General features: G+C 37.1%; 2 protein-coding genes across 2 annotated transcripts; one reads left to right on the top strand and one right to left on the bottom strand.

The window, feature by feature from the left end:
• The first annotated feature begins 237 nt into the window (after positions 1 to 237).
• On the top strand, positions 238 to 8,445 carry pias2 (protein inhibitor of activated STAT, 2). Its single transcript, XM_073839963.1, has 9 exons — positions 238 to 287; positions 1,735 to 2,203; positions 3,633 to 3,720; positions 3,820 to 3,870; positions 3,974 to 4,064; positions 5,210 to 5,520; positions 6,864 to 7,003; positions 7,104 to 7,141; positions 7,247 to 8,445. Exons 1-9 carry the CDS (start codon positions 264 to 266, stop codon positions 7,433 to 7,435), a joined length of 1,401 nt encoding a protein of 466 aa, XP_073696064.1. The 5' UTR covers positions 238 to 263; the 3' UTR covers positions 7,436 to 8,445.
• On the bottom strand, positions 8,442 to 20,401 carry eef2l2 (eukaryotic translation elongation factor 2, like 2). Its single transcript, XM_073839962.1, has 15 exons — positions 20,251 to 20,401; positions 17,164 to 17,378; positions 16,559 to 16,740; positions 15,867 to 16,078; positions 15,588 to 15,775; positions 15,374 to 15,479; positions 14,904 to 15,017; positions 14,682 to 14,820; positions 14,401 to 14,596; positions 12,787 to 13,045; positions 12,537 to 12,644; positions 12,106 to 12,459; positions 11,324 to 11,506; positions 11,112 to 11,244; positions 8,442 to 9,086 (listed from the first exon to the last, which is right to left on the bottom strand). Exons 1-15 carry the CDS (start codon positions 20,251 to 20,253, stop codon positions 8,893 to 8,895), a joined length of 2,586 nt encoding a protein of 861 aa, XP_073696063.1. The 5' UTR covers positions 20,254 to 20,401; the 3' UTR covers positions 8,442 to 8,892.
• Between the last annotated feature and the right edge of the window lie 230 nt (positions 20,402 to 20,631).

A 20,631-nucleotide genomic window follows, 5' to 3' on the forward strand; every position in this document is an offset into this window, starting at 1 on the left:
TTATATGAACTTTCCAGTGGAATTTCTTAAAGGCACAGCAGACCAAAGAAACGTTTAATTTCATAGGTCAATGAAAGCGTGGGAAATTGTGATAGAAAACTAAATATGGCTTATTTGACGAATAAAATGTTTACTTTACATTATAAGTGAACCTCAAGACCGTAAATAAAAAAATACAAAAATGTATGATATGACCCCTTTAACCCATGCTGTGTCACGTGACCCGACATCTCCGGACTGGCCAGGATGAACGCAGCCAGAAAATGGCGGATATTGAGGAGTTACGGGTAGGCGAAAGTACAATGATAGCTGGCTACTTCTTTGCGTCTTTCATATTTTAAAAAATTATTTTGCAGTAACCGCTTGTTATTCAATTTTTAGCAGTCGGTTTGCTACCCATGGGTTAGTTTGTTTACAGTTAATACAGAAGCGTCCCATCACTCCGTTAGACGGATTGTGTTTAGCTTGTTAGCCACCAACCAGCTACTCTTTTAGCTGTCGATCTGCTACACAAACATTGAAGATCAGCCTCAAAATGTCACTGCTTTTATTACCACCTTTCACTGCATGAAAACGCTTTATTATAATGCCTAACTGAACTGACGACTGTTCGCTGCAGGTAAAAAGTTTTTTACGTTACAATTTTTTCACTGCTCGATTTGTTTTGGCTGGTCTTTTGTTAGCTAGCGTCCGACAGCAATTGACAATGTCTACATGTTATCCACAGGTGTAATTTGATTGATGACTTGTGGTTGCACGAGTAAAAGATGTAACGTTATAGACCAGTGTGTCCGAAATGTGTGTGTCTAAATATGTCAACATTTCATACTAAAATCGGCAAGTAAATATTGAAGAGGGACACCTTGAAAAATGTTGTTTACAAGCCTGCAAGTGGGTCGCCAGCAAACTAGACAAACTTGATCCCTGTCACTGAGAGCATTTTCTCTCTCATATTTGTCTCAAGATAACCGCTTTGACTAACTTAATGCATAAATCATCTTTCTGAAGTTTAATTGAATGCATCGTGGTTCAGCATTAGCACCAATACAAACAGACTGTGTGTTGGACAGGAAAGTTAGTCACCTGCTTTTGTGTGCTATCATACTTGCCATTTAAGACTGATTCATGTTGTTTTGTAAGTTATTCAGAAACATCCTGCTTTACTGTAAACTAAGCTTTTTTTCCCCAGCAGTTCTATTAATGGAACAAAAAGTGAACATCTGTGTTTTGTCCTTTGTTATTCTCTTGATGTTGGTCTAATTGGTCTTGGAATTATTCTTAACATTTTAGATGCATTTCGGTCATTTGTTAAGGATTTTTAAAGAAAAAAGGATTAACACGTAAGAACGATCAAGCATGGACCATGTAATGAAGGGTCAGTTGAGATTTTCTTATTTCTCTGGGGTTTCTGGAATGGGTGTATTTGGGTGGGTTGTCACCTCACTTCACGCATAATTCTTTATTAATTAAGCTGCTTTAAATAGACACCTTTTGATTCTTTAAAAATCTATTGTAACCATATTCCACCATCTTATGCCATGTTAATTATTAATGCACATAGTTTTATTATAATATCATAAATGTAAAACTTGATAGCATGGCATAGGGGGTGGTTTTTCTTACTAACTTGTGTTTATTTGCCTCGTCAAGCCATTTGCTTTTACAAGTTTGGCATCTCAAAGTCTTATATTGCTTGTTTGGGTTTGTTTTTTTTTTCTTTGTTTTTTTTTTCAGAATATGGTATCAAGTTTCCGTGTCTCAGAGCTCCAGGTACTGTTAGGTTTTGCTGGAAGGAATAAGAGCGGCCGAAAGCATGAACTTTTGCTGAGGGCATTGCATTTACTCAGGAGTGGTTGTAGTCCTGCTGTGCAGATCAAAATAAAGGAACTGTATCGTCGGAGATACCCGCGGACATTTGATGGTCTTCAGGATTTGGCGGCTCTGAAGTCAAGCATTAAATCCTACTTTCAAATAGACAGCGGTGCCACGGTTGTGAGCTCAGATCTTCCTCTCCAAACCGGCCATTCAGACCTCCTACAGCAGCACCTGGTGAGCTGCGAGTCACCCGTGTTTAATGAATCAAAGTCCATGATGAATATGCAGCAGTCCGCGCAACTTATGGCTCCCGTCCACCCGGACGTGCAGATGAAGTCCCTACCGTTTTATGATGTGCTGGATGTCTTGATCAAACCGTCAAGTTTAGGTAATTTTACATGATGTATTTGGTTTGTTCAATGCTTGGTGGGAGATTTTTTTTAAATACAGTTGAGGTCAAAAGTTAACATATATCTCGCAGAATCTGCAAAATGTTAATTATTTTACCAAAATAAGAGGGATCATACAATATACATATTTTTTATTTAGTACTGACCTGAATAAGATATTTCACATAAAAAAGTATTAAAGTATAGTCCACAAGGGAAAATAATATTTGAATTTATAAAAATCACTGAGTTCAAAAGTTTACACTTGATTCTTAATACTGTGTTGTTGTCTGAATGATCCACAGCGTTTTGTTGTTGTTGTTGTTGTTGTTGTTTAGTGGTAAGTACAGTTAAACTACCCGCTGTTCCTCAGAAAAATTCTTAAGGTCCCAAAAATTCTTTGGTTTTTCAACATTTTTGTGTATTTGAACCCTTTTCAACAGTGACTGTATGATTTTGAGATTCATCTTTTCACACCGAGGACATCCGAGGGACTCATATGCAACTAATACAGAAGGTTCAAACACTCACTGATGCTTCAGACAAAAAAAAAAAAAAAACTAAAACAATGCGTTAAGAGCCAGGGGTGTAAACTTTTGAACAGAATGAAACTGTGCACTTTTTTCTTATTTTGTCTAAATATCATATATTTTTTCATTTAGTACTGCCCTTCAGAAGCTACAGAAGATACTTACATGTTTCTCAGAAGAAAAAAATAAGTTAAATTTACCCTGATCTTCAAATTCAACAAGTTTTCACCCCTGGCTCTTAATGCATCGTGCATGCATCTGACTCATAAACACATCTTTTATGAAACAAATATCTTATTCAGGTCTGTGCTAAATAAAAAAAATAACATGCAGTTTGTTTGATCCCTTTTATTTTGGTAAAATAAATAACATTTTGTACATTCTGCAGGGTTTATGTAAATCTTTGACCTCAACTGTATGCTATTTTTTTTATTCTATTCATCAGTTTAATATTTCTGAAAGAAAATAAAAATAAAAACATCAAACAGCACAACTGTTTAAAAAAAGGTAATAATAATAAATGTTTCTTGAGTGGAAAATAAACATATTAGAATTATCCCTGAAGGATCATGTGACACTGAAGACTGGAGTAATACAACTTTGCTGTAATTTAAATAAATTTAAAATGTAAAAAATTAAGAGTTGATTTCACAATATAACGTATATAACTTGTAGAGTTAAACAAATAAATTGTAGTTGTTAAACTAATTTTTTAAATAAATAAATGCAGCCTTGGTGCGCATAAGAGACTTCTTTAAAACTTAAAAATTATATAAATCTTAACCCCAAACTTTTGAACGATAGTGTACGTGAACCAATTCCTAGCCCATGATTTCCTCTTTGCCTGTGTCTTCAGTTTAAAACTATGCACCCCTTATGACTGTTTTGTGTTTTAAAGGGACCCATGCTGGTCAGAGGTATCATCATGAAAAGTACTTCATATTTGCTTTGACTCCACAACAAGTGAGAGAGGTTTGCATTTCACGGTAAGAACTAAGTGACTTACATGTGACTTCAATAATGTGACTTGTGTTTTTTACTCCTTGTCTGATTTGGTTGTTTGTTTTTCTTACACTTTTGCATAGGGACTTTCTTCCAGGTGGAAGAAGGGATTACATGGTTCAAATTCAACTACGGTAAGACCAAACTCAGTGTGCTGCTTTTACAATACTGTTATGTTATTGTCACCATAATTCCAATTTTAGACTCTTGACGTTCTGTTTTATGTTTTGATTCTAGGTTTTGTCTAGCAGAGACCAGCTGTCCACAAGAGGACAATTATCCAAACAGCCTCTGCATCAAAGTCAATGGGAAGCTCTTTCCCCTCCCTGTATGTAGTCCTGTTGTAATTAACCTTCATTAAGCCCACGTTTAATGTTTTTTCCAAACCTAGATAGTTCTTATGAATATATATGACTTGTTAGAACAACAAAGTCCTATGTAATTAGGCTTATTTATGGCCATACTCTGATCAGTTTTTGCAGGATGTTTTTTTCACCAAGCCTGCATTTATCTTAAAGTACAGCAAAAACGGTAAAGGTTTGAATTTTTTTACTATTTAAAATAACTGTTTTCTATTTGAATGTATTTTAAAATGTAATTTATTCCTGTGATGAAATTATAGAAATTAATATTTTTATTTAGCAAGGATGCTTTCAATGGATCAAAAGACATGATAAAGACATTTATAATGTTGCAAAAGGTTTATTTTCAGGTAAATGCAGTTTTTCTAAACTTTCTACTCACCAAAGGAGCCTGAAAAAATTCTACTCATTTTTTTTTTTTTACACAACAATAATAATAAAATAATACAAATCAGTTTTGAAATCGCAGGAATGAATTACAATTTAAAATATATTCAAATAAAAATCAGTTATTTTAAATAGTAAAAATATTTCAAAATGTTACTGTTTTTGCCGTACTTCAGATCAAATAAATGCAGGCTTGGTGAGCAGAAGAGACTTCTTTAAAAAAAACATTAAAATCTTACTGTCCAAAAACTTCTGACTGGTGGTGTAGGTCTCATGGTATTTTAAATGTTGAACTGTTTCTAACTTAACTTGATCTCAAAACAATGCTGGATGTTTACATAGCCAATATTTACAAATGTATGCAGACTGAATCCTTATAAAACCTGTTGCATTAAATTATCTTGGTCCTCCACCAAAAACAGAGATTACTGATTTAATGCATCATTTTAAAATTGAACAGGAACATTGCTTATAGCCGATGACTTGAAAGATGACAGTAGCATTGTTAGAATTTGTACATTTGTTCAAACAGTGTTTTATGTGCTGTTGCACAGGTTTTTAACAGCATACTAAAACCCCTTTTGAGATATTATGACTTCGAGAAGAACTGCATTTATTTAAAATAAAAAAAGTAACAATGTAAAGGTCTTTACTGCCACTTTTGATCAGTTAAATGCTAAATAGAAGTGTGTTTTTTTGTTACTGACTGATGGTTATCACACAGGGCTATGCACCGCCTCCTAAGAATGGTGTGGAGCAAAAAAGACCCGGCAGACCGCTGAACATCACGTCGCTGGTCAGGTTGTCATCGGCTGTACCCAATCAGATAGTAGTCACGTGGGCACCTGAAATAGGAAAGGTATGTACGGTGAGGCAAAGTGCAGTGGTGCCACCCCTGGAACCCAGCAGCACAAAAAAAGGAGACGTAATCGACCTCACGCTAGAGAGCTCATCTGATGATGAAGAGGACAGCGATCCTCCTCTGAAGAAGCGCTGTCTCTACATGTCAAAGGCTGAGGAGATGCACAACAAAGGGTTTGTTTATTAATTCACTAGAAACCAGATATGACTGACTTCTGTGAACCTCTTCTTTAAGCCTTGCCACACAGTGACCATAATTTAATTGAACCCTGATCTGAACCCTAACAATAAATTATCCATTGTGATGGAAACCCTGAAATATTAGGGAATTCTGAAAATTTAAGTCAAATTGATAAAAGCTTTTTTGCTGCACTTAGGAGTGTGATATCTTAATATTTTTTGGTATTTTGTCGACCACTATAATTATACCGTGTTATTGTGCTGGTATTTTGCCAGGTTTAGGACTTTCAAAGCTTTTGATATTTTTCACATTCTGTGCGGTGGTTAGTTTGCAGCAGTAACAAATTCACTTTTCCAATAAGTTTAAATTGAGTTTTATCTTTTATAAGCATGTTTACGTTTATAGAGCCATCTGTTTTTTAACTACTAACTAAACTAAATGTATGTATAATCTTGTGTGTCAAATTGTTAAATTGAATTAATAAATTAAAATAATAAGACACTATAGTGCTGTTACCAGTCAAGTGAAATCAGTATCAACCAAATTTGTGTCTCCAAAGCAAAGGTGCCATTGAATCTACATCTGAAGTGGCATTTAGATGCATTTACACAGACTGCTGCAGTTGCAAATGCACAAATAATGTTTTGATGTTTTAAAAAAGCATTGAATACTGATATTTGAAATGATTTGGTGAAAAATAGGAAGAATTCAGATCACTGTATGAGTCAGTCATTCATTCAACTGATTTGTTCAAACGGCTGATTGATTCAGTAACGAAACACCGTTGTGTGTTGCTCAGAGACGCAAAACATTTTTGCTGTGGCTTTGTTTGGAACTACTTACGTTGTCAAAATACAGCAAAAACAAGAACTGTTGTCTAAAGTTCACTTAATATTAACTTCTTGTTTATTGAACTGTTCATCAATATCACATTTGCAATCGTGCTGATATTTGGAGAAAAACGTCAGATGATATAAATATAAAAGTAATATGGAGGCATTTTCGCCTCCTTATCTTAAATTTTGAGGGAATTCTATTGTATTTTGTTTTAGGGAATTCTAATGTATTTTAATAGATTAAATCACAGTGTAAGCATGAACTCTAAAAGTGCTCACGCATTAGTCTAATCTACAGTTCATCTCATAGTGTATAATTTACTCTGAGTGTGTTTTTGTTTGGTTTTTGCAATATCCTCCATATTGTCAAATCGCATATAATTTAAACAGCAATTGCGATATTATCATAGATATGATATATAAACATCGACTGCAGTGGAACTGTTTCTTTATAATGTTGCTTTATTTTGGTTTTCACATGGTCCTGTTTCCTCTTTTAGGGTCCTCACTTATCAGCCATCAACTGTTCGGGTGCCAAATGTCCAGGCGTTAGACACGTCATACCTGACCTCCTCGATACCGGACTACTCCATTCCATTCCACCATTCTACCTTATCCACTATTCCCACAGATATGCAAAGTACGTACTTCTCTAGTCTGCCATCAAATCAAGTATGGTTTCCTTCATGATCAAGGTCTAACATGAAAACTAATGTTTGTCGTACATGTCTTTCCCAAAGGTCTTGATTTATTTTCTCTGATTCAAGGGGATCCACAGGTATATTCTTTTACAGAAATATTCATTCAAAAAAATATTAACATTGCATGTCATATTTTAATATTCCACACAGCTGTTTACCATTAGTTTTCTGTGTTTCTTCAGCAGCATTACAGAGGCCCCATATTTTTAGACAGCCTCTCCAGCAGCCTTCAGAGTGCCACCACCAGCACCAGCCTGGTTTCCTCATCAGCTTCGTACGAGACGGCAACCCACAGCAGCAGCTCGAGTCACGAGACGGGTGTCATTACAGGAGGATCTTCAGGCCTGTCAGACATTATTTCGCTAGACTGACTCCTGGTGCATCTTTATCGGCCAGTCACTAAAACTGCTAGACTCAGAGTCAAATTGGCTAAGCGAGAAATATTTTCTACATTTAACTATGGACCTCAAGAATCGTGTTTCGACAAAGACCCAAAAGGACTGCTATGAAGATCTCAGCAACAATGCTGTTTTAAAAAAGCTGTTTTCCCTTTGAATTGGGGAAACTGTCAGATACACAGTGACTCTCATCCGTTAGCTTTTTGACTGAAGGAGCAGAACGAGACAAATGGAATAAATGAGTGGACTAGAAAGCTCAGACGAGTCTAATAACGGCACTCTTGTCTACGTTGTATGTTTTGCGTCGGCAGTTCTGCGGTTGAAACAGGAACGGTTTTTCAGCGGCAGCTCAGTTTATGTTGTCTCTTCGATATCAGCAGTGCAATTATTTTTTGTTACAAGACTTCAGTTGCAGCAATAAAAAAACTGTATGTTGTATATTGTAAAATGTTTACTCGTTCACTTATTGTCTGAAATCATGGCAGAATGCATGAGCAGATCTTCTGTTTTTTAATTAGCGGTTATTTGCTCAAGAGCCATCAGATTACCTTTGGCTGATGTGGTAAATTTAGTTTGAATCTGTAACTTTTTAATGAAAAGTGTACTCAACACATCTTAACATATTCACCCATTGTTTAAACAAGGAGTAATTTGTCTAATTTCATGGTTCTTGATCAGTTAACTGTCTACAGATGTAATGAAAATGAAGCCATTCATTGTTTTTTGTTTTTTAGGATTATGCAAGTTTTGATATAGGATCTCTTTTCTTTTAGAAATCTGTTTTATTGCTAACGTTTTTTCACTTGATAGACACAAGTTTGAATTAATCTCATATTTTACTGGATTATGAGCCATACACATTTTTTGATTTTGTTTAAGTCATGTAAGAGGTTGTTTATTTCTTTTAGAAGTTCCCCCTTGTTACTTGTGTACTATTTTGAGTTGATGTGCGAACAAACAAACAAAGATGTGCTGTAAATGTTGATACAGTGCTTTTATTGTTCCTCCCATTCAGGGCTGAGGTTTTTAACTGACATGGCTCTCTATTGATAATGGCACAGTAATGTTGAGAATCTTGAATTCTTTGCCAAAAGTAGGAGGGCCCAGTTCAAGATGATAACATATACATTCTAAGACATGTAAACCAATACACAGTGATTAGAGCGCTATTTCATATCCATATGGAAAAATATATTTTTAAAGCTGAATAAGTCCAGATTGCTGTAATGTATTGGCTTTGCTTTATGTATGGACACATCCACACAGGTTTAACGTGCTCTGGTTTTATTTGTCGCCAGATAGTGCAGCTTTAAATGTTTAAATTAAGCTCTATTGAATTTCTGTGTAAACGTTACGCCATACACTTCAGAGTCATCACGTTAACATTGTAAGATTAATAGCTTCAATCACCACGTACAATCCAGAGAAACTTATAGTTTGTCCAGGAAGTTGTCCAGTGCTGGGATGCCCTCCTTCAGACCTTTGCGTTTACGGGTCTCAGCCACAATTTGGCTAGGTTTGCTGTTTACGTCATATGGATCGCCGGGCAAAATCTGCCAGTGGTCAAACACACACTGAGGGAAGGCCTGTCCGCCAGTGTTAGACCTCAGGTCTGCTGTGAAACCTGTACAGAAACAAATGCAAGCAAATTATAAGCACCAAAGATAATCAGATAAAGGGATAGTTCAGCCAAAATTTTAAATTGTAATTAGTTACTCACCCTAATGTCGTTCCAAACCCGTAAGACCTTTTGTTCATTTTCATAACACAAATTATGATGTTTTTGATAAAACCCAAGAGCTTTCTGACCCTCTGTAGACAGCAACATGACTACCACGTTTAAGGCCCAGAAAGGTAGTAAGGATATCATTAAAATTAGTCTCAGCCTCAGACGTCACGGCCACGGAACGTTGGCTAAACGTCTGATGCATATGGTACGCTTAACTGGAAACACTTCAGGAATGTTGAAGTCGGCATCTGATTGGTTGAATTTGATCGGATTTCCGGGAGACGCAAGTGTCGGGAAACAAAGCGCAGACGACTGATTTACTCTGTTTTGCTAAGAGTTGCTAATGCAGACGCCATTGTTGTTATACACTTTTGCAACGTTCACGAACAATTTACTGACTTACTGCTTGTTCTCTCTCTTCTTCTTTGACTTTTAATGCTGGTTATTTCAATGAGTGACTTGTTGCACATGGGTCTGTTGTGGCTTGCGGGGACATTTCCACGCCCCGAGGTGAAGCTGAACAAAACGAACTGTGATTGGTTGTTTGACATGTCAGTCAAACGGCTTAATAGCGGGTCTTGTCCAATGAAAGCTGTCATGGATTCCAGACCTTCAGCTTGTCAGTCTGAAGGTCTGGCTACGCGAGACTACATTAAAGTAGTCCGTTTGACATCAGTGGTTCAAGCATAACAATTTTTTTCAACTGAATGATCGCCTTCTGCTAATTCACGCCTGCACGCTAGGTGGCGCTGACCGACAATGCCTTTTTTCTCAGATATGTATCTCGTATTTGGATTTAACATTGTCCGCTGCTCAATATACAGCATTAAATTTAATTAAATAAAGTTGGTTCTACACCAGCAACCCAAACAGTCTATAATGCTTACAAGAATACATTTTAAAATATAAATAGATGTATGTGATTATTAAGTATTTTGCTTAAAACCCCTTTTAAATCTTCATCGAGTGCTTGTAATTACTTCCGATTGAGATCTAAAGTGTATTTTTATTCTATACCCATAACACTTGTGCACATGGAGGAAAACAGACAGTGCTCTTCAGTTCACATAATTCAGTGGAGAATTAATAGATATGATATTTTGTATAAAAAACATAAAGATACTAATGATAACAAAAGCTCAGCATCTACTTTCTTCTCTCTCTGAATACTCTACTTCAGTGTTTGTTTACACTGGTTTTGGAAACAGCGCCACCACTCTCGTGCTTTTGTGCAACAGCAGCTGCTCCAGGCACTTGATCAAGGCTTAAATGTAATTGGATGGCTGGTTTTAGTGAGGAACAACAGCGAAAAAATCATTGGTTTTTCACACCGCAATCGCGTCTTGTGTGACTAGGTTCATAGGGATCTATTGTTTTGATTCCAAAGCGTCATTGTGCCAAATTTTTGTGTTCAGTGTGAAAAAACCTTAATAAAATGACAAGTCATTCTCTCTGTTGAAATCTTCAGCCATGTTTATGAAGACAGCGTGTTTTATATACAGCGTGCATCTTCCTCTGCTTGTAAACAAAGCGCAGCACACCTAGTTTCTACGTCTGAATGCCACGTCTGTGTCAGCAGCACTTTTTGTTTCCTTCGCGCACAAAAAGTATTCTCGTAGCTTCATAAAATTAACGTTGACCCACTGATGTCAGGTGGACTATTTTAACAACGTACTTACTACCTTTCTGGGCCTTGAACTTGGTAGTACTGTTGCTGATTACACAAGGTCAGAAACCTCCTGGATTTCATCAAAAATATTTTAATTTGTGTTCTAAAGATGAACGAAGGTCTTAAGGGTTTGGAACAAAATGAGGATGAGTAATCAATGTCCCTTTCCATATGAAATGATTCAAATGTCCTACTGCTGTCATTTTGAATAAACTTAACAGGCGGCCATCAAATCTGGATTATCAACTCACCAAATGATTCATTTACAGGTAGGTATGCTTTCACAACAAATATAGGTGTCCCAGCCACTTGAGACTCCTCAAACACATGGCCTCTTTTTCTGTTCAGCACACCATAGATGCCACCAACCACCTGTTCTGGGCACTGAAGAAGAAAACAAGATATATTAATGACAACAAGACGGCACTTCAATTGTTTTGTTCTAGGAATCCACTATGTGTACCTGAATCTCCACCAGGTAAATGGGCTCCATCAGTCTTGGCTGTGCGGTGAGCACAGAAGCATAAAGAACTCTGCGGGCTGTGGGAATGATCTGACCGCCACCTCTATGAATGGCGTCAGCGTGAAGGGTGACATCATGAATGTCAAATCGCACTGCCCGCATGTTCTCTTCACAGAGAGCACCCTGTAAAAAGAACACAAAATGGTATATCATTACTGTGTAGGAATGACTAAGCAGAAATTAAAGGCTTAGTTCACCCAAAAATGAAAATTCTGTTATTAATAACATGTCAATCCAAACCCTGCGGACCTGCGTCACCCTTGCACCACACTGGAGATTACTTTTATCTGCATGAAATAAAGCGCGATACATGCGTGTTCAACATCAACAGCACCATGCGCAGGCATTGTTTACATTCAGAGGAGCGTGCGCATACATCATGGTACTCTCCAATATGGCGCAAGGGTGACAGAGAAGAATTGTTGAATAAAGTTATTTTTGTTTTTTACGCACAAAAAGTATTCTTGTAGCCTCATAAAATTACGGTTGAACCACTGATGTCACATGGACTGTTTTGTCAATGTATTTGGTACCTTTCTGGACCCTGAACGTAGAAGGACCCTTGCTGTCAATAGAGGGTGAGAAAGCTCTCAGATTTCATCAAAAGTATCTTAATTTGTGTACTAAAGATGAACAAAGGTCTTACGGGTTTGGAACGACATGAGGGTGTGTAATTAATGACAGAACTATCCTTTTAAAATACATAACCTATCTTTACTCACTTCTTTGGTTGCCCACTGGAAACCAGCCACTACGCTGTCCTTTATCTCATTCAGATACTGAACTCCCTTTGTGATGTCCACAAGGACGTTGGGTCCTGTGCCATCGGGTCCAAAGCACCAAATCTTACGGGCTTCAGTGACCTCCCACTCGTATTTCTCAGCCAGGTAGCGAGCTCTCTGTTTGAGCTCCTGCCGAGAGCTCACATCACCCTTATCGATGTCCTCGGCCAGGCCATCTGGGAAGGGCCGAGCTTTCATGTACAGACGATTGTGCTTGTTGGGAGACTTGGACAAGCAAACCTGGTCTGATTCCTCGCTGACGCCTTCACGATATGATACAACTGGGTCTGATTTCTGGAAAAAAATTACCTTAACTTGTTAGTGGGAAAGAATAGCATTGAAAATAATCAGTATTGTCATCTAAGCACTACCTTTAGAGGGATGCAGGCATGATCTTCCTCAAGGTCTTTCAGGCAAATCTCCAGGTGGAGCTCTCCAGCACCTGCCACAATGTGCTCACCAGACTCTTCAATGATACACTAGCAGAAGAAACTTGTGTTTGTTTTTGGAAAGACTGAAGTTTGTTTATACCATCTTATTACCTTGCTTAGGGTGACCTTATGTGCCATTTATTATCCAAAAATGGAATGTATGGTCACCCTACATTGCTAAGATATTCACCTGAACCATGGGATCAGATTTGGCCAGACGTTTAAGGCCTTCCACCAACTTTGGCAGATCAGCTGGGTTCTTGGCCTCCACAGCAACTCTCACCACAGGACTAACGCTGAACTTCATAACACGCATGTTGTGAGCATTTTCGAAAGTGGTAATGGTGCCGGTCTTGATCAGGAACTGATCAACCCCAACCAAACCAACAATGTTCCCGCATGGCACATCTTCAATGGGCTCTACGTAGCGACCCATCATCAAGATAGTTCTGAAAAGGACATAGCGTGATCATCGTGTTAATTAAGGTGATGACCATAAATTGAGCATTACTCATATAGTACCTTGTGAAAGTATTCATACCCCTTCGTTTTCTTCACGTTTTATGTGGTCTTTTTCCCCCATCAGTCTACACTCAATACACCATATTGTCAAAGCAAAAACAGAATTGTCAACTTTTAAACTTATTAGAAATAAAAAAAACTAAAATAAGTACACTGCAAGGGTATTCATACCCTCACCTCAGTACTTAGTTGAAGCACCGTTACAGCCTCAAGTCTTTTGGGGGAGGGGGGGTATGATGTGACAAGCTTTGCACATCAGCATTTGGCAATAATCTGCCACATGTTTTCAGGTTTCTCCAGAAATATTTGATTGGGCTCAAGCCCAGGCTGTGGCTGGGCCACTCAAGGACATTCACAGAGTTGTCTATAAGCCACTCTTGCTGTGTGCTTGGGGTCATTTTCCTGTTGGAAGGTGAACCTTCTGCCCAGTCTGAGGTTCTGAATGCTCTGGACTAGGTTTTCATTAAGGCTATCTCTATATTTTGCTGTTTTGAGCTTTCCTTCTACTCTGACAAGTCCCTCAGTCCCTGACACAGCTCCACAGCATGAGGCTGTTACCTCCACACTTTAATGTTGTGATGGTACTGTGCAGGTGATGAGCTGTTTCTGATTTCCTTTAAACATGATGAATTAAGAATTAGAATTAAGGTTCATCAGACCAGACAATCTTGTTTCTCACAGTCCGAGGGTCCTTTAGATGATATTTTGCAAATTCCAAGGATGTTCTAATGTGTCTTCACTGAAGAGAGGATTGAGACTTGCCGCACCGCCGTACGGTTTCTCTTATCTCCACATATGATCATGGAGCTCAACTAGTGTGTGACTATCAGGTTCTTGGTCACCACTCTAACCAATCTTCTCCATCAGTTGCTCAGTTTGGCCAGGAGGTCAGCTCTGGGAAGAGTTCTGGTTGTTTCAAACTTCTTCCATATGCATATATATGCATTTTCAGCTGTTAGACATTTCAAAATCATTCCCATTTAATTGAATGCCACAGGTTAACTTCCCTTGAAGTGTAGTAACATCTGCAAGCAATTTGAAAACTCTTAAGCTAAATTTCAGCTGTCTCAGATAAGGGTATGAATTCTAATGCAATGGAATCATTTAAGTGTTTTATTTTCAATACATTTTCAAAAAATTTTTTTGCTTTGCCAATATGTTGTATGGAGTGTAGATTAATGTGGGAAAAAAACATAGTTTAAAGCAGCAACATAACACAACGTGAAAAAAAATGAATATTTTACAAGGCACTGTATTGCATTAGAAATTGACAACAGCAAACCTTTGGATTGGCTTTAAATACAAGTCCTCCTTTTTTCCAGGTGTGAAGTTTGGGCCCATGATGCGCACTTTCTGCCCTGTAGAAACTATACCAGAGAAGACACGACCAAAGGCATAGAATCTACCCTTGTCAGTGGTTGGCACCATCTTGGAGATGTACATCATGAGAGGAGCTTTAGGGTCACAGTTCTTTACACCTGGAAAGTCAAAGGAGGAATGTAAAAAACCTGGCAAAAATGGATCTCCCTGAAGTGTCAAACACCTCACAACGTTGTGACTCACCCATGGCGACCTCGTCATCTCCAGGACCCTCGTACAGCAGTTCACAGCGGTACCTTTGGGCAGTAACAGGAGAAGGAAGATGGATGGTGATCATTTGGAGCAAAGCGTCACCTGCAGGCAACCAGCGGCGCATCACAGCCTGGAAGAATTGAAACACTGTGTCAACAACAATGGTAGAATTAGGGTGCGGGGTCTTAAAAGTTTAATTTTTTTCGGTTATACCTTAAGAAGAGGTTTTCCTTCTTTGTCTTTGTCTTCTACATCAAGCTTTACTTCAAGTTTCTCAATCAGTTTCTGGGTTTCTTCTTTTTTGAAATTCATAATGGCATCAAAAACCTGTGAAAAGAATTCAAAATTAACTGTAAATGAGTCGTAGTATCAAAAGATGAGCGATAAGAACCCTGCTAAAAAAAATTATGGTTATTATGGGACTTGTATTGGTTTTAATAGAAACGAATGTAATGAACCCTGTGGGTTTTTACTAGTAACTGGTTGCCTTCTATTGATGGCTTGGTAAACCCCCTTAATTTCTAATGGAATATGTCCCAAAACACACTACAGAAAACCATTTTTAATGGTTAAAAGTTGATGGTTTGTAATGTTTGTAATGGTATTTGTAGTGGAAACCATTAGAATTTCTGTGATAGTTTCTATTGTTTTTTCTAGCGGGAAGAACTGATTTAAACACAAACCTTAAAGATTGGATCCAAGATAAGCTGGCAGAAAGTACGAGGAAGCTTCTTGCCTTCTGCATTGGTTGCTGATTTGCTGAATTTTCCACAAGAGGGATCAAAGTACCTGAAAACGATGGCTTTGAGTTAAAGAGTGTTATATACATATATATACATATACACAGGGCAGCTTGTACAGTCATTGTGCCTCCTTTATAAAAAGTAAGAAACTTACTTGTCTCCCCAAAGCTTTTTCATCATCTCCTCCACTTTCTTAGCCCGTTCTGCTGGAGGAAGGTCTGCTTTTTTCTTATCTCCCTTGGCGGCAAACTTGGCCACGTACATCTCAGCGAATTGCTTCAGAGTAAAAGCCCAGCCATGGAGGCCAGATCCAAATCCCACAGTCCCAATAACAGGATCCACCTAAGGTAAATCAATAAGAAGCACACAAATAAAAGCAAATGTTTTACTCATAAAGTTGACTTTTCAGTCTAAATTGCTACTTCTCTGTTACCATAATGTTTCCCATTGGTCCATGCTCTCCTTCTCCATAGGTTGAGATGATGACGTTAACATTCTCCACAATCCTCTGGAAGGTTTGGAAAAGCTCATCGGGTTCCAGCTGCAACTCGAGGAGGGCACGATCCATCTTGTTCATCATCAAGACAGGCTTGATGCGCTCTGCAATGGCTTGTCTCAAGACGGTCTCAGTCTGCACACATACACCTGTGGAACAGTTCAGGTTTTGCATTTTTAAACTCACTGGTCAGACATTGCAATCTTATCATAAGGTTATATGATGAAACTATTAGTGTGGTGGATGCTTAAATGTTGTTGAATGTTCTTATTGCATTTCAGAGGAAAACATTACAGGATTTTTCTCCAAATAGTGGCTCAAGTTCAAGAAGGGCATTTGTTTTTAAATAGATAAGACCCTTATTCCATGGCTGGGGTCATGTAGAGCTGCATTTAAACTGAAAATTGGACCTTCAAAAGGCTGATCTCATTATAGTGCAAATCTGGAGAAAAATCCTGAATTGTTTCCTGAAAACCTTTAATTAATTTGCAAATTAAGAATGAAAGACACGAACATATGGAATGGCATAGGAGTGAGTAAATTATCAGAAAATGTTTATTCTAGAAGTGAACTAATCCTTTAATTAGAGAACAGTGTGAACTTGATATCCTAAGTTGACTTTGCCTTACCTGATACACAGTCTACCACCACAAGGGCACCATCTGTGACTCTCAGAGCTGCTGTCACCTCAGAGGAGAAGTCAACGTGTCCTGGTGAGTCGATCAGGTTGATCAGGAAACCAGAACCATCCCTACACTGCTTAATGAAGGCTGAGTCATTCTCACTGAGCTCATAATATAGAGAGATGGCCCTGTGGGAGAAACATATATGTAGAGGGTTTCAATGTTTGTAAAAATGTCATTTTGGTATTTCCTTTGGGAACAGACACTGGAGCTGGTTGTTGAAAGAACTGAAGAAGTTTTTAAATCAATCAAAGGTTTTATATGTTCTTTTTAAATCATAACATTGCTGAAATACATATACTGTATAATGCCAGGTTCCATTGTGACAACTTACCCCATACACTTTTATTTAATAATGATTACAATTCTATTCATCAAAGAATCACGGAAAAATTGTGTTTCTACTAAAAAAAAAAAGCAGCACAACAATTAATAATAACAATAATAATAAATGTTTCTTAAGCAAATCAGCAAATTAGAATGATTTCTGAAGGATCATGTGATGCTGAACACTGTAGTAATGGCTAGACTTTTTAAGCATGAATACCTACGTTGACTTTATGGTGATACATCTCTCCTGTTCGTCTTTCCTGGTGTCAGTAAATCTGGTCTCTCCTGCACGTGCAGAAGCAATAATACCGGCCTTGCACACCAAGGAATCAGTGAGAGTAGATTTGCCATGGTCCACATGGGCGATCACAGACATGTTCCTGATGTTGGACTTTTTGTCCATGATCTCCCGAATCTGGTCTACCGTGAAGTTCACCTGAGGGACAAATACAAGTTTGCCAAATGTTCATTGTGGAGTAAATATGACCGAGTGTTTGTATGTAAGGGATAATATGTGATGTGAAAACAAATAAATGCCTCAGGCTCATGGTTTAGATGTGAAGATACAAAAAAAAACAATGTGACAATTTAAGCTTATGCTTTTAAGCTAAACATTGTTTTTTGTTTTGTTTTTTAATTCACAGTTTATACATATACACTACCAGTCAAAAGTTCTTGAACAGTACAATTTTTAATGTTTTTTAAAGACGTCTGCTCACCAAGCTTGCATTTATTTAATCCAAAGTACAGAATAAATTTTCAATTTTTTTGTACTATTTAAAATAACTGTTTTCTATTTGAATATATTTTTAAAATGTATTTTATTTCTGTGATCAAAGCTAAAATTTTAGCTTCATTACTCCAGTCTTAAGTGTCACTTGATCCTTCAGGAATCATTCTAATATTCTGATTTGCTGCTCAAAAACATTTATTATTATTATTATTATTATTATTGTGTTGAAAACAGCCAAGTAGAATTTTTCAGGTTTCTTTGATGAATAGAATAGAATAGCATTTATCTGAAATAGAACATCATAAATGTCTTTATCATCACTTTTGATCAATTTAAAGAATCCTTGCTAAATAAAAGACTCCAAGCTTTTGAATGGTATAGTGTATACAAAAGCTTACAAAAGCTTTTTATTTCAGATAAATGCTGATCTTTGGATCTTTCTATACATCAAAGAATCCTGAAAAACTCAACTACTCAGTTGTTTTAAATATTGATAATAATAATAATGTTTCTTAAACAGCAAATCCACATATTAGAATGATTTCTGAAGGATCAAGTGACACTTTAAAAATATATACATTTTAAAAATATATTCAATAGAAAGCAGTTAAAATATATTTCAAAATATTTTACTGTATAAATTCTTCTTTAAAAAACATGAAAAATCTTACCATTCAAAAACTTTTGACTGGTAGTGTAGTGTTAACATACCAATCTATTTGAGGTATTAAAATAATTTTTACTGGAAAATGTGCTAATAATACCACAGGTTTTGCAATGTAAGCCCACATGGTAACTAGGGCCAATAATAACAAAGAGCATATAAACACAGGCCGTATTTACACATGACACTAAAATAATGCAGGTAATATTAATAACATTTTGAAACCTAAAACAATAAACTAAATAATTAAAAAATATACATTAAAATATTTAAAATAATATTACCGGAAATGTGAAACAAATGTGTCAGTTCAGTTTGGAATTCTGGGAATGTCTCTTTCCGCATAAATAAAAAAGGCAATTAATTCTTTTTACATTTTTGTATTTTCTTTTAAATATTTTATAATTCCTGTTTTTTACTGTATATGGACACGTAGCTTAACCTTAGTTTAAAACTTAATTTCACCGACATTTTACTGTGTATTATGCGTACAAACAGTACTGTTTCATCAAAGGAGTAGTTCACTTTCAGAACAAAAAATTACAGATAATGTCCTCACCCCCTTGTCATCCAAGATGTTCATGTCTTTCTTTCTTAAGTTGTAAATAAATGATGTTTTTTGAGGAAAACATTTCAGGATTTCTCTCCATATAATGGACTTCTATGGTGCCCCCAAGTTTGAACTTCCAAAATTAAGTTTAAACACAGCTTCAAAGGGCTCTAAATGATCCCAGAGGAAGAATGGTCTTATCTAGCGAAAAGATCAGTTATTTTCTAAAATCTTTTTACAACTTATATACTTTTTAATCTCAAGCGCTCGTCTTGCCAAGCTAGATGAGCATTTGAGGTTAAAAAGTATATAAATTGTAATTTTTTTTTAGAAAATAATCCATCGTTTTGCTAGACAAGACCTTCTATCCTCGGCTGTGATCGTTTAGAGCCATTTAAAGCTGCATTTTGGAAGTTCAAACACATGGGCACCATAGAAGTCCATTATATGGAGAGAAATCCTGAAATGTTTTACTCAAAATACATACTTTCTTTCTGAGTGAAGAAAGAAAGACATGAACATCTTGGATGAAAAGAGGGTGAGTACATTATCTGTAAATTTTTGTTCTGAAAGTGAACTACTCCTTTAAAGCTTTCTACATCTATCATAATTCAGAGAGTGTGCTGAAGCACAGCCTGTACCATGAGTGCGCAGTTTCTGGGGAGCCGCTGTGTGCTGCAGTCTTGTCAGCCCTGGCGCTGCCCAGCGATACACTCAGCCAATGACAAGCTTGTTTAGTCTGATAAGAGAGTTAGGTTGTTTCGCCCCTCAAAAACAATAACACAGCGGTCCCGTCACTATAATAACCCTATTTGCATCCAGCACCCCTCCATAAACATGGCTCGCTCTCAGCACATGAAACTTTAATACGCGCATAGAAAAGAACAGTGGGCGTAAACACGCTATTTATAACAGGGTAATGCTATTCCAGCGTGCGCGCGTGCACTGTGCTGGGCCATATCCCTAAAATAACGCGGCTTACTTTCACTTAAAAACAAAGATCGAACCGCATTTATGCGTAATATATAACTGTTACATGACGAACTTATGAAATCGTGACTTATCCATATCGATCTCCCATCGAATATAAGACGTAACGTTATATTTAAGTGCGTCATTCTCTATCCTAAACGTTTTATAATAAAGACATGAGTTAAATGTTCCGCGTATAATTCAAGTTCAAGGTTGACACAAATGCGAGAATCTTCTAAGCAGGTTGTCATTACGTCATTCACATCAGAATAAAACGAGATTATATAAATGACTAACGAAAGACGTCCTAAATGCACGAAAATGTTTTAAAATAGCACTTTAGTCATTTATAATTCAGCCAGGTGAACTGACACGGTGAAATATCATACCATTTTGGCGAATGGCTCCCAAGTCTAGGACGGCCTGCTCTGCGGTCGCTGCTCCTCTCCGCTGGAGGACTTGGGGGGGAAAGAGAGAGAATATGACGTAGAATCTTAGTTTATGCTGCGACAGAAAGCACTGCGGAGTCATGTGGAACGAGTCATATGGACCTACATGACACTATTACTGGATTGACCACTGAGGACATTTACATTCAACATAGTTTGCACTATCTAATACACTGCGATAGGATAAACAGAAATAACGCTCAATAAGTAAGCAATCAAGCATTTTATCATGCAAACAAGGCACAAACAAACTATTACTTATTCTTCGTCTTCTTCTTCTTCTTCTTCATAATAATAACAATAATAATGTATTTATGGCAT

This window comes from Garra rufa, chromosome 5 (assembly GCF_049309525.1).
Source record: "Garra rufa chromosome 5, GarRuf1.0, whole genome shotgun sequence".
NCBI classification, from domain to species: Eukaryota; Metazoa; Chordata; class Actinopteri; order Cypriniformes; family Cyprinidae; genus Garra; species Garra rufa.